The sequence below is a fragment of the Ctenopharyngodon idella genome, chromosome 1 (assembly GCF_019924925.1).
Source record: "Ctenopharyngodon idella isolate HZGC_01 chromosome 1, HZGC01, whole genome shotgun sequence".
Lineage (NCBI taxonomy): Eukaryota > Metazoa > Chordata > Actinopteri > Cypriniformes > Xenocyprididae > Ctenopharyngodon > Ctenopharyngodon idella.
This window is the reverse complement of record NC_067220.1, coordinates 8142106-8161483: the sequence shown is the minus strand read 5'-3', so window position 1 is coordinate 8161483 and position 19378 is coordinate 8142106. Positions and strand designations below refer to the sequence as shown.

At 34.5% G+C, this 19378-nt stretch overlaps 2 protein-coding genes across 7 annotated transcripts; both read left to right on the top strand.

Annotated features, from left to right (window-relative positions):
• The first annotated feature begins 655 nt into the window (after window positions 1–655).
• cnppd1 (cyclin Pas1/PHO80 domain containing 1) lies at window positions 656–6960 on the top strand. The gene is made up of 8 exons (XM_051890502.1): window positions 656–853; window positions 1228–1330; window positions 1862–1943; window positions 2817–2937; window positions 3025–3153; window positions 3320–3381; window positions 3716–3833; window positions 5396–6960. Exons 1-8 carry the CDS (start codon window positions 791–793, stop codon window positions 6011–6013), a joined length of 1296 nt encoding a protein of 431 aa, XP_051746462.1. The 5' UTR covers window positions 656–790; the 3' UTR covers window positions 6014–6960.
• A 453-nt stretch (window positions 6961–7413) lies between these two features.
• prkag3a (protein kinase, AMP-activated, gamma 3a non-catalytic subunit) lies at window positions 7414–19122 on the top strand. 6 transcript variants are annotated; one of them, XM_051894032.1, is made up of 13 exons: window positions 7414–7750; window positions 8286–8322; window positions 8432–8538; window positions 9481–9562; window positions 9664–9776; window positions 10737–10782; window positions 12572–12626; window positions 14158–14284; window positions 14369–14534; window positions 14629–14666; window positions 14790–14936; window positions 16709–16879; window positions 18788–19122. In XM_051894032.1, the coding sequence occupies exons 1-12, from the start codon at window positions 7694–7696 to the stop codon at window positions 16823–16825; spliced, it is 1092 nt and encodes a 363-aa protein (XP_051749992.1). In that variant the 5' UTR covers window positions 7414–7693; the 3' UTR covers window positions 16826–16879; window positions 18788–19122. The 6 variants fall into 6 exon arrangements, with proteins under 6 accessions (XP_051749992.1, XP_051749984.1, XP_051749976.1 ...); XM_051894024.1 differs by having other exon boundaries at window positions 10737–10797; window positions 16709–16802; XM_051894016.1 differs by having other exon boundaries at window positions 10737–10797.
• The last annotated feature ends 256 nt before the right edge of the window (window positions 19123–19378 follow it).

Sequence of the window (19378 nt, the reverse complement as noted above, 5' to 3'; positions counted from 1 at the left end):
CTCAGAAAAGTAACATACACAAATGCTTCTTTCCTCTAGTAGGCGCTTTACGGACAAAAATACGAAATACTCCATAGCCTACTCCAATCAAGGGTGTTTTTGTGTGTAAATGAACATATTTGCACACTGAATAAAAATATTTTAAATCCATTTTGTGGATTAGCTACTTGACATACGCATGAAATTCGCTTTCGCAATCTGAAATAAAATTATTTTAAAAACGCCTTAGCGAGTAATCATGAACGACTGAGATTGGTTCACTAACAACAGCGTTGAGAAAAGTAACATGTTCCACGTTAGAGTGGTGTCTCGTATTTATTTACTTTTTTTTTTTATTCGTTTATATATATATATATAATATTTTGCTTTAATATCTTTACTTTTGGTTCTTCAGAATTTCACCAGTCACATGTTGTAATTTCTTATAATTGTCTTATTGTTAATATTGTTCATTTGATGCCTGCTTTGTTTGTATATTTGTCTGATTTGAATAAAAAATAGCCTTTGAATACAAATTCACACAAAAAGAATACGCTGTACCCGACAAATCAGAAACCACAAATATATATTTGACCCAACTTCCGTCCACTAACTCCTGCCCCTGTCCGAACTCACGCTGCTGTTTACGCTCGTATTCTATTTCTACGCAACTGAGCGCATTGACTTGCGTAACTGTGATTCTGAATTCGACGCTACGCATCTGTCACGGCAGAGAGAGGGCGCCTTTACGACGCCTTTCTTCGGCCTTTCTGTGTTTTCAGTCCTTTTAAATGAACGTTGGAGGACCAAAATGGATTTTGGAGACTTGTTTGACGAGCGGACTTTCCCCTTTTCTGACTTTCAAGAGTTTACGGTCAGTATCTCGGGTGTTTTTGTTCTGTTTTGGCGGGTGACTGAGAAACTCACGCGAAACTGACTCATGCAAGAACTTTAATGTATTTAATGTCTTTCTTAGTATATATCCCAGAATATTAGACTGGAAGAACATGATTACTCTCAAATACAGCAAATGTCTCCTTTATTTCAGTATGTAAGATTTGCTGTGAGTATTAATGTAGTTCGAGGCTTCATCATAGGCCCAATGTTTAGGTGTGAAGAAACACGCATACCAGTAGTTATGTTATTGATTTAATGATGTTAAGTAGTCATAATATACCTCTTTTAAGATAAAAACTAAGACATATATCTGACATTTAAACATGCTTTGTATTCTGTAATCATGATCAGTTCCTGCCTAAACACGAGCATTGGTCAGAGAGAGTGAGGAAACGACTGTATTATGGTCTTGATTCTGACAGCCCGTTGGATGCTTTATCTTGTCCCATGACAGGTGAGTCAACTAGTAAAATTAGTGCAAACTATAGTGTCTGTTGTTGTAATGTCATTTAAGTTGTCTTTTTCACCTAACTGCTTGTTTTGTCTCCTGTGTTTACATGGAAAATTTCTTGAAACATTTTGAAGTTACGTAATATTTTAATCTAATAATTTAATTATTTTATTCATTTATGTACAATTATTTATTATGTGCATGCTGTTGTTTAAATATTTAGTTTATTTTACCTAACTGTAAGATAATTATTATTTGAATAATTAAGTATATTTTTTATTACGACTTAATTATTTATATTTATACTTATATTTACAATTCTAAGAATCTAATTTTAAATCTAAAATTAAATAACATTTTACTCATATTAGTACTTGGTCTTTGCATGAAATTGAAGCAAAGTTTGTATATCATAATTGCATTCCTACATTTTCCCATGTTTGGGTAGATACTTTTTATCATGCGTAATATGCATATGATGGTTGATGTTGTACAGTACTGTATATTCTTCACTCATAATTGTATTTCCTTTAGATATTGCTGTAGAACTGCTCCAGAAATCTGCCCCAAGTCCCATAAGGAAACTCCACAAGAAATACGCTGCACATGTGGCCAGGTAGGATTGATGTATTATATCTTTGACTTCAAAACATAATCTCATTATTAAGGAAGAGGATTAGGGTCAAGCATTAATTAAAAGATAAAACCATCTTGAGATTAAAGTCATTATAATGCGAGATCAAACTCAGAGTTGACTAAGTGATCCAACTCTGTCATGTCCTCTATCAGTATGCAATGAACATGACACTGTTCGAATGTGTTTATTCTTGATATTTTATTTCGACTTTTTTTTTTTATCTCGAAATTTAACGAGTTGTTTCTTGAAACGTAACGACTTTATTCTCGAAATGTAATGATTTTTTTCTCAACATTGTATTTCGACTTTTTTTTCTCGAAATTTAACGTTTTTTCTCAAAACACAACGACTTTATTCTCAAATCTTAATGTTTATTCTCGACAATTTATTTAGACTTTTTTCCGGAAATGTAACAATTTTTTTTCTTGAAACACAATGATTTCATTCTCAAAATTTAATGAGTTTATTTTTAACATTTTATTTCGACTTTTTTCTCGAAACACAACAAATTTATTCTCAATTTAATGAATTAATTCTCAACATTTTATTTTGAGTTTTTTCACGAAATTTAACATGTTTTTTCTTGAAACACAACGACTTTATTCTCAATTTAATGAGTTTATTCTCAACATTTTATTTTGACTTTTTTCTCGAAATTTAATGATTTTTTTTTTTTCTCAAAACTCAGCGACTTTATTCTCGACAATTTATTTCGTCTTTATTCCGGAAATTTAACAATGAGTTAATTAATTAATGCTTGGCCCTAATCCTCTTCCATACATTATAATACCTACTATACTGTATATGTTAAATATTCACTGGATCAATATCAAACCCTTTTTTGTGTTACAGGGAAGCATGTATATCTCCTTGCGCTATGATGTTGGCCTTGATATACATTGAAAGACTGCGACACAGAAACCCTGAATACCTGCAACAGATCTCATCCTCAGACCTCTTTTTGATATCCATGGTACGCACATCCAAGCATTTTTATTAGCCTTATTTTTTCTGGTTCACTATTCTGGCCAACTTCACTGATTTCTCCTGTCATCTCCAGATGGTTGCCAGCAAATATTTGTATGATGAAGGAGAAGAGGAGGAGGTTTTCAATGATGAATGGGGTACTGCGGCCAAACTGGATGTTCAGACTGTCAACACTCTGGAGATGAACTTCCTCAATGCGATCGTAAGCATGACCTTCCAAAGAACTACAGAGATTTAATGTAGTTTGACTGGTTTTGTCCTTTCATACACAGTATGAATTATTAAGGCTAACACTAGACTAAGTTTCATTGCTAGGTTGTGATTTTTCTATCGAAATTGATTTGAAACAAGATCTTTCACATTTACAGGACTGGAATCTCTTCACCGAGCCCAGTGACTTCTTTAAGGTCCTCAGTCAGGTGGAAACCAGGTAGGTTTGTTAACACGCATTTACTGTGTCATAACAGTACATCTTAATAATGTTATTATAATAATAATATTATTATACTCATACACAGTCACAGCATACATTTTTGTTCTTTTCAAAAGATCACGGACAATTGTTAATGGCATGACCCGTTTTAATAGCTCATGAATATTTAAGTTTTTTTTTTAACTTTACATTCTAATCTGTTTACCAGAGGGATTTGGATTAGCAGTACATTTCTCTTAAGTTGTGAGTCATGTGCTCATTTTGTTGTTACAGTGTTATTATGACTTCCACTGTAAAAAGATCAATATTTTAATGTGCTTCGTCCCTGCAGCATTGCGGAGCGGCAAGGTATGAAGCGAGGCTGGTTCACCTACACGGATCTCTGCGTCCTGTTGGAGCAAACCCATTGGAGGGAAGCCCTGTCAGCTATCTACCAGCACTTTACCAAGGTGAACAATCACAGCGAAACCTTATGAGCTCATAAATACTAGTGTCAAAAGTATCGACTTCAGTGCCAAGTTGGCCATTGTGTTCACACGCTCAACAGAAATGTCTGTGATTGGCTACAATGATAAAAGCTTCAAAAACATTATAAATAGACATCTTTGACACTCTATACTGAGGTGCTTGCACAGATACCCATGGGAGCATTTAAAAGCAGCTGTCTATCAGTGGATCCCTTATATATCCGCTGATAGATGGATCTGCTGATAGACGCCTGCTTTCAAACACTCCGTGTGTATCTGTATAAGTGAAAAGATGTCTATTTATAACATGTTTTTGAAGCATTGATCATTGTAGCCAATCACAGACATATCTGTTGAGTGCATGAACACAATGGCCAATCAGAGGTGTGTAGGAATCCGCTCAACAGCGTTTAAAATGCTAGTGGGAAATGCTGGTATTGTCATGTTTTCAAAATTTCAGTACCGACTTGGTACCGAAGTTGGTATTTTTGACAATACTAATAAATACACCATAAAAGTAGCTCATATGATATGTGCACTGTATTTCAAGTCATCTAAAGCCTTATGCTATTTGCTGAAAATCTTCCCCATCTTAGCACTCAAATCAATTCAAATAAGGCACATCAAGACACCTGTTTTGACATTTGTGATATTTCACATGGCATTAAGGGTCAAGAGAGAAGATTTTGAGCAAATACCTGCTTAGATTTTGATCTGTTCCTCACACTAAAGCTATTGTATGGCTTAAGAACAATATTTGTGATTGTCTTTTAATTCTCCTTTTCGCTGTTGTCTTTTTAAAATGTTTTTTTTTTTTTTTTTATAAATTCAGGTTTACTGTGCTTGTTTGTAGGGTGCCACAATTTGGACAAAAATTGTGATTATATATCAGTATGACTATAAAATAATATGTGACCCGTTCTGGCAAAATGAGTCGGAATGTGCACAGGTTAATTTCGAGCTACAGGCAAAACAAGTGAAAAAAGTCAATTTTAGTCAAAATTAGGTTTTCACTAAAATTAGTTCCTTAAGCCCTCGCCTAGCGATCCTAATAGCAATTAAACATCTAAAAGTGACCTTTGACCATGAAAAATGCCGTTTTTCTCTGCTCGCTTCTCGACGACTGACGCTTCTCTCAGCACAAGTTTGATATTGTGGTAAAGCGCAACATTCCAGCTTTGAATATTCATAGTGAATTCTCGATGGCATGAGTCTGAACTAATGAAATGTGATTTTCAAACTCATGCTGATGTAGACAAAACGATCTTACTCACGCTGACTGACAGATCCGAAGCGCGCACACAAATACACAATCCCGATAAATATACACAGAATTACAGCTCTGACAAGCTGCGCATTAAATTATCGCAGCCTTTGCCAAATCACGTGCGATTTAATTGTGCAGCCCTAGAACACAGTGCCACTCTAAAACCTGCCTTTGTGATTTAATAACCGCACTAAGCTATACCACGATTATGGTTTCATTTTGTTTAATTGTGTAGCCCTATCTTTAATCAGTTGTTGTGTTTTTTATTTTCCTTCAGATCACCTGTATGTTGGGTCTCCTGTACTTGACAAGCGTAGCCGGCCTCATTGCTTCTTCCGCTGTCATCCACCAGCTCAGCCGTCTTCCTAACACCAGCCACACTTACTTGGACCCGATTACGCACACATCCATTCAGACACCAACGCTCCTCCCTGAGCTCTTGCTGGACATGCCTCAGCCGACCTCAAACCTCCATTGCTGCATCCTGACCAACGACAGCTTGAAGCCACGGCCCACCGCTGTGCCCGAGCAGCCTACCTCTTCATCCTATCAGAACATGGCGCTCTGTCTCTGGGGCTCCATCCTCTCTACTCTTTCCTACTCAGACCCCTCGTTGGACATCCAGCCACAAGACTGTTTGGTATCCGAAGTGATCTGTAACGCCCACACGGGCAGTTTCCCCCAATTCGCAATAGCTCGCAATGGCTCGACGACTCTTTCCTCTCCGTGGTATTCCCGTCTCACTGCACATTGGCTTGGGTTAGGTCAGTTTAGCATAGGCCTGATGTTTCCAGACCCCCATGTTAGCTCTATGCCACCATTTCAAAGTCACCCATGTTGCCCAGAGACTACTTTGCCATTTGGGAAATTGCCATCTCTTCTAATGCCCGGTTAGATGAGTCTTCTAGCAAAATAAACCAGCTAAGTTTACATACACAGTCAACTCCCTTGTTGTATATGAACCAGTGATATAGGTTGGATATAACCGGGTTGTGGTGTGATATCAGTATGTTGGGGGGAAGGTGGTAAGGAGGTTTATGTGCTGATTGATAGTTTGAATTTTGACGTGTGATGCAGTGCACGCTAATGCAGTATAAATGAACGGGTTTTTTTTTTTTTTTTCTTTCCTTTTCCGGATGGGTTTGGTTGTTTTTAGGTGTTACATGAAACCTCTAATGCATCCAAACAAAAATAATGTTACATAAGTTAACGGAGGGGTCTTCTCTTATGCCGGAAGTGCGTGCTCTTGTTTTGAATAGTTCGTCTGGCTTTGCGCAAGATGCCGATGTGCTGAGGAGGGCTGTATTGTTATGAAGTTCCTTCCTGAGAAAGCCTTTATTTTCAAGTTGGGTTTGAATTTAAGCCTGGTTTTGTTCACTTGGTTTCAGAGAGGATGGGTAGAAGAAAAGCAAAAAGGGATCAGTTTTACAATTTAGTTTAAGATATATGTAATGTTTAGATAGTTGATGCCATACCTCGTCCACAAAGCACTGATCAAAGAATGCTTTATTTGACCATTTTGTAACGATCCTCGATATTTTGATATCCTGAAGTGATAACACATTGGAATTACTGAACGGGCTAATTTGATAGATTTATTTGGGTTCATTGCTTTGTTAATGAGTTTAATTTGACTTTATTTTATGTTCTTTAAATGTAAGTAAGCAAACGATATATTAGGACTTGGGCATAAAAAAAAGCACCTGATTTAGTGAGCTCTTACATATCCACCATAATTTCTTCATGACTTCTGTATTTTCATGAATTTTGTACATTTTGTATAGAAATTATAAGAGAACATATAGCTGCAACAACAAAAGTAATAAAAACACCTTAATCTCATACATGTCTTTGTATGTCTTTTATTATTATTATTAATATTTATTTCTGTTGTATGCAATAGAAAATGTTTTTAAGCATGGATTTGTAGATTGCATATTGCTTTATACTAAACTGCTGTAATCACTTTAGAGACTGGGGTCGTAGTGTGTGTGTGTGTGTGTGTATATATATATATATATATATATATATATATATATATATATAATATAACCACATGCAAAATTATCAATACTTTTAGATGTAGAACATTCTTTCTCATTCTTTAAAAGACCGACCAAGGTATTTTTTATTTTTATTTTAAGGAACTTATGTTAAAAACCCAATTTAATGACTAAATATTTCGAGCAATATCAAAGACATTTCTTATTTGGCTTTTGGCGTGTGTGGCGTAAAGTTAATTTTGGACCCTTCATGAAGGAATGATTGGTCGCGCGCATATCGCACAGGCCACGCGCTATTTTTGGAATAACCTGTGCGCGCTCCTACATGCCAGCTCGTGTTGTCTGTCAGTGTCAAACCAGACACCTTTACACCACATTTAACAGGACTCGTACAGCAATATCCTAAAATAGGTAGTCTTCTTTTCACCAGAGCGTCGTCGCTTTGCCTTTGTCTGTCTGTCCGTCGGTCCTGCTGCGTTTAGAGGCAGCGTCGCGTCTTAAATATCCGACCTCAGTTGATCCTAATATAGTTCGGGCGAAGAGGGATCAGCGAGCATGCGCAGGACGCAGAGATGTGCACGGAGAAGCTCGGCAGTAGTGCACACGCACAAATGGACACTGGCACGCAGGTAAGAGACGGCAGGTAATAAACCTTCTCGCGTGGGTGTAAATCAGCGTCGATACATGCGTTAAAATAAAGGCTTGAGAGAATGCAAAATGCAACGTAAACATCATGTTTTTAGAAGTGGTAACATTGGTAATACCATATTTTTAACGTTATTATTTACAAAACAAATACCACAGTGCTACTGTGGTATTACCTTGTTTTTTTTTTTTTTTTTTGTTTTTTTAATTTACAATAGTAAAACCATGGTTTTTTGGAAGCCCAATGATGAATTTTAGTACTATGGTATATATTAAAGTACCATAATTCATCTGATTCATCACTGTACCATGTTACCTACATATAACTTCTTGTAAAGGATAGCATAGCAATGTAGCATACCATTTTTTTGTAATGAAAACTACTGTTTTGATAAAATGATGTATACACTACTGTTTTGATAAAATGATGTATAACATAACAGTTATGTTATGCATTTGGTGCATTATTATTAGTGCACATAATTAAAATTCTGTCATCACATACTTGTTTTTTGACAGGACGTTTGCCATGAGGACTATATAATGAACAGCACAGGTAGGGCAACGCACAATTCATAAATCAAGAGCATTTACATACAGCACTTTAGGTTAAGGCATCTTCAAAATGAAGATGTTATTCAGTGTGTTTGTTTATGTCCCTCCAGACCCCGATCCGAATGCAGAAGCTTATATGAACTTCATGAAGAAACACTGCTGTTATGATGCGATTCCCACCAGCTGCAAACTGGTCATTTTTGACACCACACTGCAGGTTGGGATGCAGTAACAGAAAATGTTGTCATTTAATGTGATTTAAAAATGTGATTCTCTTTAAAGGGGACCTATTATGCCCCTTTTCACAAGTCTCTGGTGTCCCCAGAATGTGACTGTGAAGTTTCAGCTCAAAATACCCCACAGATCATTTATTATAGCTTGTCAAATTTGCCCCTATTTGGGTGTGAGCAAAAACACGCCGTTTTTGTGTGTGTCCCTTTAAATGCAAATGAGCTGCTGCTCCCGGCCCCCTTTCCAGAAGAGGGCGGAGCTTTAACATTTCACGCTTCGGTCGCTCAACAACAACAAAGCTGCCAAAATGAGGATAGTCAGTAACGGTGTTCAGCCTTACATTGTTCAAACCGGAGTCGGACACTGATGGAGAGACTCAGGAAGAAGTTACAACTTTTAGAATGAATCTGGACGTTTCTGAACGGTTAGTGGATAAATTTATGTAGTTGCTGTGAAGTTGATTCAGTTCATCCACTAGCATGTGCCGTCATGTTAATCTTTTGTGCAAATCCAGCGTTGAATTGATCCTCGTTTGTGAAGCAGTCTGGTGTAAAATGACGGCATGATAACAACTCTCTACTACAACAACTCTTTCTTTTCTCTAAAGCAGCCCAACATGGCCTCGCTCCCTTTGTTGTGTCTTCTCGGGGGCGGGGTTTATGTAAATTTTAGGGATAGTGATGTCACCAACTTGGGAAGAAGCTCGTTGTAGTCCCTACCAGCCGTTTGTTGTAGTCCTTAAAAAGTGAAAATATCTCCCTTTGCATTGAACTTTGAGCGTTGTAACTTTGCAGATGTTGTTTATGGTCAAACAGCAACATTACACACTAACTAAAGTTAAAAAAGTCAAATCATAATCAACCACCCCTTTAACATCAATTATTCATTTAGAGGAGGTGATGAACACACATCTGTTGTATCGACACAGGTGAAGAAGGCCTTCTTTGCTCTGGTTGCGAACGGCCTGAGAGCGGCCCCTCTCTGGGACAACAAACTGCAGAGGTTTGTGGGTAAGTCTGACCCCGCTGAGCATGTGCATTTTATTTTTATCTAGCCTATATAAATTGTTCTCTTTCATAGTGTTTACTTCATCCCCTTGCCATTTCCTCAGGTATGCTGACAATCACAGATTTTATCAATATTCTTCATCGGTATTACAAGTCACCTATGGTGGGTTGCGATCCCTGCCTCTTCTCTAATGCCCACCTTGGGTTGTCCTTCACGGTTTGAATCATATTGATTTTTGCATTGACTGTCCACATAATGCTGCATGAAACAGATATTGTTTCTTTGTTAGCTGATAACAAAGTGCCTTGAAATAGTGTTCGGCCCTATTCTTTTTCATACAAATGATTTCCTTAACCTGATATCTCAAGCTTTTGATTTGTAAAACAGTCGACTTTTTAACAGTTCAGCCTATTAAAGAATCTTCTCATCAGCTTTGATTAGATTTCCAGATATGTGTTGTCTTCTTTTATACAGTATTTATAATTATAAAGAGGAGTAATATTTTTAAATGTCTCAGTTTTAGATTTTTTATTTATTTATTTTTTTAAATGTTTTGTATATACACTACTGTTCTAAAGTTTGGGGTCATTTTTTTTAAAGAAACTAATACTTTTATTCAGCAAGGATGCATTAAATTGATCAAAAGTGACAGTAAAGACATTTATAATGTGACAAACGATTGCTATTTTCAATAGATTTCATTTAAATTCTGTTATTTTGACCTTTGTTTCATCAAAGAAACCTGAAAAATGTATCATGGTTTCCACAAAAATATGAAGCAGCACAACTTTTTTCAACATTGATAATAATCAGAAATGTTTCTTGAGCTGCAAATCCTCATATTATTATGATTTCTGAAGGATCATGTGACACTGAAGACTGGAGTAATGATGCTGAAAATTCAGCTTTGCAAAATTACATTTTTTTAAAAATTTGAATAGAAAACACTTATTTTAAATTGTAATAATATCTCACAATATTATTGTTTTTACTGTATATTTCTTCAAAGAAATACAGCCTTGGTGAGCATAAGAGACTTCTTTTTAAAAACATTAACAATATTACCGACCCCAAAACTTTGATAAGTAGTCTATATTTGTAGATAGTCTATATATTATATTTATATTACACTGTTTAATTATTATATATTTTATAGGTGCTTTCTTTCTCTTGTAGGTTCAGATCTATGAATTGGAGGAGCACAAGATTGAGACATGGAGAGGTGATTCATTTCAAAGTAAATAATCTGAACTACACAGATGATGTTGGGATGTTGGGATGGCCATTACCAGTTTTATCAAATAATGTCTTAAAGGCACAATATGTAAGACTTTTAGGTTAAAATATCCAAAAACCACTAGAAATATATTTTGTTGACTTGTGTACTTACATTATCCCAAATGTTTCCAAGAATGTTTAAATTTAGAGAAATAAGCAATTTTAACCAGGACACGTGCCGTGTCTGTGCGTCGCCTATCAATGGCATCATACTCGCACTACCCTCGGTTCCCGGTTTTATTTTGTAGAAACCATGAAAACACCAAAGACTCTTTAATATATTCTGTGTTTTATTAGACAGGTGAGCAACTGTTTGGATACATTCATCAACAGAAAACTAATCATGTTATACAGCTCAACACAGTAAGTCTCATTGTTTAAATCTCGTTTTCTTGATTTACCTGCGAGTACCGTGTTTTACCATGCCTAATATCGATCTAGCTTATTGCAGTGTGCAACAAGTGTCTCATAGCAGCCGCGAGCAAACGCAGAATAGCATTATAACAACTTTCAACACACAAATGTATCTAATATGATAAAACAGCGCTGCTTTACCCCACATACACTTGATCGGAAGAAGCGGAAGCGGCGACTGGGGCATAATAAAAGTCCCGCTGCTCTCCCTTTATTTATTTATAAAGTCCCTTTATTTATATAGCGCTTTTTACAATGCACATTGTGTCAAAGCAGCTTTACAGTGATAAATGGTATATAATTTTGGCTGCACAGCAGCTCTTAAAGAAAATGCTGTCAATGTATGCAGATGCAAAGCACTGTTGAATGTCAAATGTCAAGTGTCCCCAACTAAGCAAGCCAAAGGCGACAGCGGCAAGGAACCCAAACTCCAACAGGTGACATCAGGTGGCAAACAGGTGGCAAATAGGTGTTAGAATGGAGAAAAAACCTTGGGAGAAACCAGGCTTAGTCGGGTGGCCAGTTCTCCTCTGGCAAACAGTGCTTTGTTACGATTCAGGTAGCTATCATAAGCCCGATAGGATCGCAACATTCAAAGTATTTATTCCAGTTCAATCCAGTTCAATCCATCGTATTCATCACGCTGGTATGGACGGTTTGTTGAGGACCTGTGCCACTGGCTGTCGTGTCGATGAGGCCTTCACAATGGATGATCTTTCATTAGCAATCGCTCCAGTGGCCTCGTTCAGCTCAACATCACTCGGTCCTGCTCTGCTTCATACTATAGCAATGTTAATAATCTCATCCATGAATATGATTTCTGCCCGAGCCCTGTCGGATTCTTTTCCACCAGCTGTAGATGTGAAGACAACAACTCCCATGATTCCGCGGAATCATGGAGTCATCAAGCTACGCCTTTGTTTTGAATAAGCGACCTCTAGTGGCGAAAATTACATATTGTGCCTTTAAAGGACTATTGGTTTGACTTTCTAAAGCATTTAATATGTAAAGTGTTTTGCTAGATTAAAAAAATAAATAAATTGTTTTTTAACAAGCTCTTTGCATTAACTGCCCACTAGTGGAAGAGGAAAAGAGTGATATAAAACATTTTAAATAAACATTCTTTGAATCACTTCAGATGTTAGGATGACATGTTTCGTATCTCCAAAGGGCTCAATATATCTCACGCAGCTGTCATTGACTGTCATTGTGTGATTATAGGGCATATTTACTGCAGTGTTACCTGAGATGAACGACTTGCGTTTGATTTTTTCCAATGTTTTTCTGTTTCTCTTGTCATGTGCTCTCTCTTTCTGTAGACGTCTATCTGCAATATCACGATCAATATCTCATCAGTATCACACCTGATGCGAGGTATTAAAAACTTACAGGCACACTTTGAGTTTTGTAGGTGGTGTCAGGGTTACAGGTGCCATGTACAATTTTTCTATACCTAAGATTTGTAATTGTAATTTATATATAAGATGCAAAATAGATATTCATGTTTGCACTACAATTCAAAACGTTGGGGTCTGTAATGTTTTTGAAAGAAGTGTCTTAATGCATGTTTTAAATATTATACAGTCAAACCAAAAATTATTCAGACATTTTTTATATATTTTTACTAGTGTGTGCAGGACACTATAGTTCATTTATGTAAGTGAGGATAACAAAATAAAGTAAACTGTGACATATTATACCCAAAAATTCTTCATACAGTGGACTACCAGTAAAATTGATAAAAATTTGGAACCAAAAATTATTCAGACACTTTGACCTGACCACGTTTTGCTTAAGTGTTATCTGACATAATTAAGATTAATTTTTTCTGACACAGTTTAACTCTGAGATCTTGTCATATTTTATTACCATTTTTTTAAACTATAATGAATAAACTGTATTAATGAATGAAATGTTCAAGGTGTCTGAATAAATTTTGTTTTGACTGTATATACAATTTAACTGTTTTCTATTTTAATATATTTTAAAATATAATTTATTCCTGTGATTTTCAGCATCATTACTCCAGTCTTCACTGTCACATGATCCTTCAGAAATCATTCTAATATTGCATTCTAGTTTGCAGCTTGAGAAACAATGTTGTGCTTAATAATTTTTTGTAAACTGTGATACTTTTTTTTTTTTTTTTTTGTTTTTTTTTCAGGATTCTTTGTTCAAAAGAACAGCATTTATTTGAAATAGAAATATTTTGTAACATTATTAATGTCTTTACTGTCACTTTGGTTCAATTTGCAGCATCCTTGCTGAATAAAAGAATTATTTTTTTAATAGTGCTGTAAAAATTAACATGCACCCGCGTTGTTGAGTATCCTCATAAGCACAGTCTTAAATGACCATAAAGAGTTGTGAAGAAATGTGCGTCAGATCTTAAAGTGACAGCAGCCTAATGAACCTGCTGTCATTAATGTTAATCAAAGAACAAAAGACACAGAGAAAATCACACTGTTCTTGACTGAGTAATTTTTTAGCTTTAATAAGGAAATAATTATAATATAATTTCTGCAGTGAAGACTGTTCGATAGCCTAACTTTTTTCAGTTTCTGTTTATTTCCTACCTGTTAGATCAAATATTTAAAATATACTGTCTTTATGTTGTTTCTGCATTAATTTGGAGATTAAATGTGAATTACAGTATAAAAAGATATTTAAAAAACTTTAACGTTATGTGCGATTAATCGCGATTACAGAAAAATGTGCAATTAATTAGTTAATTTTTTTAATCGATTAGGGTTAGAAAAAACTATTAAATGTGAAAAATTTAATGCACTATTAAAAAAAAAAAAAAAAAAAAAATCTTACTGACCCCAAACTTTTGAGCAGTAGTGTATCTATTAATAATATATTTTATATTCTGTATTAACACATTTTTTCTGTCCGTACACAGCCTCTTTGATGCCGTCTACTCTTTACTGAAACACAAAATCCACAGGCTGCCGGTCATCGACCCAGAGTCTGGAAATGTCCTTCACATACTGACCCATAAGAGAATCCTCAAGTTCCTTCATTTATTTGTAAGATGAAAAAATCCAGTTCTTGGTTCTATTTGAAAAGTTCAGTAGGTTTGTGTATAAATCAGATTTTCTTTTCATCTCTAGGAAGCCTCAGTGCCCAAGCCACGCTTCTTGAAGATGCAAATTAAAGATGCAGGAATAGGAACTTTCACAGACATAGCCACAGTCTCACAGACGGCCACTGTGTACGATGCACTTTCTGTGTTTGTCGAGCGACGCGTGTCCGCTCTCCCAGTGGTGGATGACGATGGTACACTTAACTCAATAAAAGTCAAATAAGTCAGAAATGAATATATTACAAGACAAAATAAATGTACTTCCCTTCCTTCTGTTTCTTTTTCTAGGCAAGGTGGTTGCCCTGTATTCCAGATTTGATGTGATTGTGAGAATCTCTTCTCCTTTTTTAATTTCAGACATTGAAAACCACATTGGCTTTCTGACTGAACTTGTAACCCGTATCTTAAATGATGATATTTTAGTTTTGTGCCTCTGTTTCCTCTAACAGAATCTTGCAGCGCAGAAAACCTACAATAACCTGAGCATGAGCATGCAGGAGGCGGTGCGGAGGAGGCGCTGTTATGTGGAAGGAGTCATTAAATGCTATCCTGATGAGACTTTGGAAACTGTTATTGACAGAATAGTCAAGGCAGAGGTAAGTGTGTGTATTCTAAACTGAGGCTCCTCTCATTATTTTTGAGATGTTTGAATTGGCTATAGGACTACATACTGGCACATATATAGAAATGTTAATTAATGTGTGTATCGTCTTTATAATTAAGTAAATTGAAATAAAAAATATATATAAATTAATTTCTCATATCTCCATATATTTTTATTTTATAATTGTATTGCAAATGCTCTATTTTTTTAGTCATGTTATTTTGTTTTGTAACAAATGTCATTTTATTTAAAGGGTTAGTTCACCCAAAAATGAAAATAATGTCATTTATTACTCACCCTCATACCGTTCCACACCCGTAAGACCTTCGTTGATCTTCGGAACACAAATTAAGATATTTTTGTTGAAATCCGATGGCTCTGTGAGGCCTGCCATAGCCAGCAATGACATTTCCTCTCTCAAGATCCATTAATGTACTAAAAACATATTTAAATCAGTTCACGTGAGTACAGTGGTTCAATATTAATATTATAAAGCGACAAGAATATTTTTGGTGCACCAAAAAAAATAAATAAATAACGACTTATATAGTAATGGCCGATTTCAAAACGCTGCTTCATGAAGCTTCGGGCGGTTATGAATCATATATAAGTCGTTATTTTGTTTTTTTTGCCGCACCAAAAATATTCTCGTCGCTTTATAATATTAATATTGAACCACTGTACTCACATGAACTGATTTAAATAGTACATAGTACACTGTTTTTAGTACATTTATGGATCTTGAGAGAGGAAATGTCATTGCTGGCTATGGAGGCCTCAATGAGCCATCAGATTTTATCAAAAATATCTTAATTTGTGTTCCGAAGATGAACGAAGGTCTTACGGGTGTGAAACGGCATGAGGGTGAGTAATTAATGACATTATTTTCATTTTTGGGTGAACTAACCCTTTAAATTCTGCATGAAACGAAAGTTATGATAGTCTTTTCTTTCCTATTATGATGTATATCTGAGTGAAACTGCTTCTCAAACAAGTCAAAATGTAGGGCGGGACTTGATTTTGTCCATCTGGAATTGACCCTTCGCAGGGAGGTTGATTGACAGGCGATCTAACCAATCATATCGCCGAATCCGCCATTTTGTCCGACAAAGCAGTCAGGGGAGTTAGTAGATTAACGTTGACAGCAATCTGTCACGACACATTAAAGAGCCACAAAACGATATTTACTGCCTAAATTTTTTTAAAAACTACAAAAATTGTACTTTCATATCAAAAGTAACCTGCTCTGTCTTGTCTGTCGACACGTTGTCAGTTTCCTCTTTGCTCCGCGATGTATTTTTTACTGCGTGAGAACGTGACGTAGCAACAGTAACTAAAGGGGCGGGTCTTTGCGTAGATGTAGCTGGAAGAAGGAGGTGGAAGTTATTTTGATTAAAGATTACGAGGGCACATGAATTAAAAAATAATGAAGTGCACAGATAAATACTGCAATATTCCATAAAAATATTGTCAAATTTTATTTCATGGTGATTTTAACTTTTATTTTATTATTTTGTTCAATTTTGTGTTTTAATTTTAGTTGACTTTATGAGGGGGACAAACAACTTATAAATCATACAAAAAGATGATTTTTTTTAAATTTAAAAATGCATAAAGTTTTCTGTGATGGGTAGGTTTAGGGTTAAGGGATAGAATATAGAGTTTGTACAGTATAAAAATCATTTCGCCTATGGAATGCCCTCATAATGATAGAAATATGTGTGTGTTTTTTTCTGAGATGTTTAATCTTGGCTCTGTGTGCAGGTCCATAGGCTGGTGCTTGTGGACAGAGATGACGTGGTTCGGGGAATAATCTCTCTCTCAGACCTGCTGCAGGCCATAGTCTTATCTCCAGCAGGTATTGATGCTCTGTTTTCCTAACCTGAGAGGATATGTTTTCTGCTGTTCCCTCATCTAACCAACACTAGTGTCCAGGTAGGCTTTACTCTGCCTTCCCAGCCTAGCTTTGCCAACACATGCATTGCTACTGCATACAGTTCTAGTCAAAGGTTTGCACACACCTACTCATTCTTCATTCTTTATGACTGTTTTCTACATCAACTAAAGTCATCAAAAGTATAAAATAACATGCATGGAATTATGTAGTGATCAAAAAATGTTAAACAAATCAGAATTATCTTTTATCTGAGGTACATCATGGGTTGTTTGACACACTATTGAAGGCGTTCATTTGTTGATGCTTTTCCTTCACTGTCCACTCCAGTTAATTTATTTGGAAAAAATATGTTTATTATTATTATTATTATTATTAGTAGTAGTAGTAGTAGTAGTAAATAATAATAATAAAAAAATAATATATTTCCCAAATAATAATAATAATAATTATTATTATTATTATTATAAAATAAAAAGTCAAAAAGAGCACAAGGAAATGTTTATTAGAAGAAAAAAAAACATTTATTTTATTATTTTTATTTTTAACATTTTAAAACTTTTAAAAAACTGTTTAAAAAACATTTAATAAAATATAATAATGAAATAACAAATAATAATATTTTATATTATTATTATTATTATTATTTTAAAATAATAATAAAATAACGAATATTTTTTTCTAATAATTATTATTTTAAAAATAATAAAATTAATGATTAAATTAACAAATATTATTTTTTTCCTGAATAAATATATAATAATAATATTTATTTATTTAAATATATAATAATAATCATTATTAATTTTTCTTTATTTATATGATTAATATTAGTAGTAGTAAACAAAAATAATAATAAAATAATAATTAAAATAATACATTTTAATTTTAAATAAATTCTTTATTATTCCAAATAAATAAATAAATATATAATAATAATAATAATAATAACAATAATAATAATTATTATTATTTTTATTATTGTAACAATAATAATAAAATAATAATTAAAATAACAAATAAAATTATTTTTCCTAATAAATATATAATAATAATAATAATAATAATAACAATAATAATTATTCATTTATTTGTTATTATTATTGTTGTTGTTGTTGTTGTTTTGCATTAATTCAGGTGTGTTCAAATGTTTTACTAGTACTGGTAAATTACCCCACAGTCTTATGTTTCTTCATTAATACATTCATTATAATGGTAACACTTTACAATAAGGTTCATTAGTTAAACATTAGTTAATGTATTAACTAACATGAACTAACCAACTAACATGAACTGAACAATACATTTGTTACTGTATTTACTAATCTTCGCTAATGTTAGTAAATGAAAATCCAGCTGTTCAATGTTTGTTAACTAATGTAGTTAACTAATGAACCTTATTGTAAAGTGTTACCATTATAATCATTATTGTATATCATATCATCTGATGGCATCATGTTATGTCTTGTGTTATGTAAAGATCCGGCACCCATGAATTGCAGCCACTCCTAATACATTTAGGTCTCAATAATGCTGATGCATTTTCTCTCTACTTTTGGCTATTCACACCCAGTGAGCAATGAAAAACCTGAAAACACCTAGATGCAATACTAATCATAGAAAATTGCTGATGAACAGCGTACTCCCCGCATGCTCTATGCATGTGTGTGACCTCTTTGTTGGTTGTATGAGTATGTGAATGTTTGAGAATATCCTGGTAGGTCAGGGACGTGACCTGGGTCTCTTTGTTACGGTCATTTAACACCAGAGCGGTTGGAAACACAGTATAATGTCAACAAACAGCCGCTGGTCCAGACATCTCACCTCTCTGTGCTGATATTGTGATTGTTCTATAAAGTATTTTTAGGAAAACCATGGTATTATACAGTTAAAAAAACATGGTAATACCGTCCTACTCTCTGTAAGTGTATTCTCTTATCCTGTTTCAGGTATTCAAAGCGGATAAAATATGACCGCGAGCAACAATGAAGAAAGAATCTCTTTTTTACATGATACATTTACATTGTAAAACTTCATGGATCATGTAGAGTGTATAATATATTAAACAACAAATTTCTCATTTAATTGAGAGATTGCTTATGATGAGTACTGACAAAGAGAAGTGTTGCTTTATGTTTTTATGTATGAGTGAGCACACAAGGGCTGGGATTTTGATCAAATTGATCATCTAATTTGCCTTTTTGTGCTGTTATGAAATGTATAGACAGATTATCATGTTTTTTTTGTTTTTTTTTTTTTTCTAATAAACAATTCCTTGTGCTCATTTTTGCCTGATTGCCCACTCCACAAAATAACAAGATATAAGAAAGCTACAAACCAGAAAGAACATCTGTTGCAACCATTGGACATCAAATGGCACACTATTTCCTATGAATCAAAGACACAAAGTAAAGGACACAATATGAATGCTGTATCCCACAAATTAAAATCATTTCTGTTGCTAATCCTAACCATCCGTTGCATTTTAGTTGCTTATTCTATTTTTAAATCAATAAAATAAACATATTAATAAATTAAAA

Excerpts from the sequence above, each read along its gene's own strand:
- cnppd1 (XM_051890502.1), top strand. The coding sequence starts at position 791 with ATGGATTTTGGAGACTTGTTTGACGAGCGGACTTTCCCCTTTTCTGAC. Across the intron at positions 1,331-1,861 it reads TTTATCTTGTCCCATGACAG|ATATTGCTGTAGAACTGCTC; the intron begins GTGAGTCAACTA and ends TATTTCCTTTAG. Across the intron at positions 3,154-3,319 it reads TGAACTTCCTCAATGCGATC|GACTGGAATCTCTTCACCGA; the intron begins GTAAGCATGACC and ends TCACATTTACAG.
- prkag3a (XM_051894016.1), top strand. The coding sequence starts at position 7,694 with ATGTGCACGGAGAAGCTCGGCAGTAGTGCACACGCACAAATGGACACT. Across the intron at positions 10,798-12,571 it reads GAGAGGTGATTCATTTCAAA|ACGTCTATCTGCAATATCAC; the intron begins GTAAATAATCTG and ends CTCTTTCTGTAG. Across the intron at positions 14,667-14,789 it reads ATTCCAGATTTGATGTGATT|AATCTTGCAGCGCAGAAAAC; the intron begins GTGAGAATCTCT and ends TTCCTCTAACAG.